This window comes from Fulmarus glacialis, unplaced genomic scaffold (assembly GCF_000690835.1).
Source record: "Fulmarus glacialis isolate BGI_N327 unplaced genomic scaffold, ASM69083v1 scaffold18346, whole genome shotgun sequence".
In the NCBI taxonomy this organism is placed as follows: Eukaryota; Metazoa; Chordata; class Aves; order Procellariiformes; family Procellariidae; genus Fulmarus; species Fulmarus glacialis.
In genome coordinates this window covers 789-2,538 of record NW_009220215.1, presented here as the reverse complement: position 1 = coordinate 2,538, position 1,750 = coordinate 789, and the positions used below count along the sequence as shown (strand labels likewise).

The 1,750-nt window shown below is 55.2% G+C and overlaps 1 protein-coding gene across 1 annotated transcript; it reads left to right on the top strand.

The window, feature by feature from the left end:
• Positions 1–357: 357 nt before the first annotated feature.
• RETSAT (retinol saturase (all-trans-retinol 13,14-reductase)) lies at positions 358–1,733 on the top strand (the record flags this gene model as incomplete). The annotated part of the gene is made up of 4 exons (XM_009580690.1): positions 358–496; positions 669–778; positions 1,059–1,225; positions 1,574–1,733. Coding segments are annotated over 4 exons (576 nt in total), but the record flags the coding sequence as incomplete, so codon positions are not given.
• Between the last annotated feature and the right edge of the window lie 17 nt (positions 1,734–1,750).

Here is a 1,750-nt window from a genome sequence, read left to right as displayed (position 1 = left end):
GGAAGGGGGCATGGTTGGGCGGGAGCTTTCTGGGCAACAATATGGTCCTGGTCATTCCAGGTCATTCCACCATTCAACGTTTGCAGATCAGGGGCACATTTGAATCCAATGATTTAAGGACCATTAAAACCAGCAAAACCTCAAGCCAAGGGTACCCTAAAGCATCCCCTATAGAAAATCGCAGCGCTGCCATCCCACCCTTGTACACACACGGGATGTTTCAAGATAAATCAGTTTTACAAGCCAACATGGGAGCCACGTAGATAGGAGTGGGGCTTCTTCTTAGGAGAAACCACTTCTCCATAGCTGAGGGTCCCAGGAAATACTAATTTTCCCCTTCTTCTCTCCATATCGCAGAGATCCAGTCTCAGCTTCGCATGGTGACACACGGCGAAGGGGGTTTCACCGTCTTTGTAGGTCTTAACGGCTCAAGGGAAGAGCTGGGGCTTGAGCCCACCAATTACTTCATGTACCTAGGAAATGACCTGGATGAAATGTAGGTTTGGCTTCCCCTTAGATGTGCTTCGTTAAGCGTAAGGAGATGAATTCCTGGGTGGTGACTCAAAACGCTCTTGGCAGGTCCTCGCTGCATGGAGATTCGGACATAGCAAGGATTCACGGAAAGGTTTGCATCAAAACCCACCTCCAACCCTCGTATCTCTCTGCAGAATGAATCGCTACCTGGCTTCTTCCAGAGAAGAAGCTGCCAAGAACATCCCTTTCCTGTTTGTCACCTGCCCGTCGGCCAAGGACCCCACCTGGGAAACGAGGCACCCAGGTAAAGGCTGAAGCCCAACCACACGCGCTTGGGGGTGGCTTGAAAACTCTTGCTGGGATTTGGTTTGTTTGATGACTGCAAACGAGGAGTTTCTCCTAAAATAGCCATGGTCAAAGCTGCTGAGCGGGTTGCTCATGGAAAGCAGTCTTCTAGATAACTGGACCAGGCTATGGGACCACAAAGACCTGGGGACATCCCAGGTGTTCGCGTGGGGAGGGTTGGGTTTGTGGCAGCAAAATGGTGGCAGAGGGACAACTGCCCCAACCTTGTCCTGCTGCAGGTAAATCCACACTGTCCGTCGTGACCTTCGCCAAATACGAGTGGTTTGAGGAGTGGAAGGACAAGCAGGTCAATAAGCGGGGAGATGAGTACGAGGAGTTGAAGACGACCTTTGTGGACAGCGTCATGGAGGCTGTCTTCAAGCTCTACCCTCGCATCAAGGACAGGGTGAGGAAACCCGGGGTTCGTAGGTCCTCCAGCTCCTCTCCTGGGTCCTGTCTACCCAGCCCCATCCTGCACACGTTGGAGGAGGGTCCGGGTCTGCTGGACGTGAGGTTCCAGCACCAACCCATCGCTGCTGCCTCCTGACCACGCGTGGTGCAAGGGTGGGTATGATGGGCTTCCAGGACCATGCTGGGACCAAACTTGGCCAGAACCACCACCCAAAGGTCTGCAAGGAACCCTGTCCCAGCCCGTACCCCATGAAAACGGCTTTCTAGAGCATGAGACACCCCACACCGTCACACCTACCCCGTGCAGACCACGTTGTCCCCTTGTCGTCCCCACCCCCCCCAGATCGAGTACATGTCCGGAGGGACGCCCCTCACCAACCAGCACTACATCGCCAGCCCCAGGGGGGAGATCTACGGCGTCGACCACAGCATCGCCCGCCTGCAAGCCGAAGCCATCGCCGCCGTGAGGGCGCAGACGGCCGTCCCCAACCTCTACCTGACAGGTACCACGGCCACCACG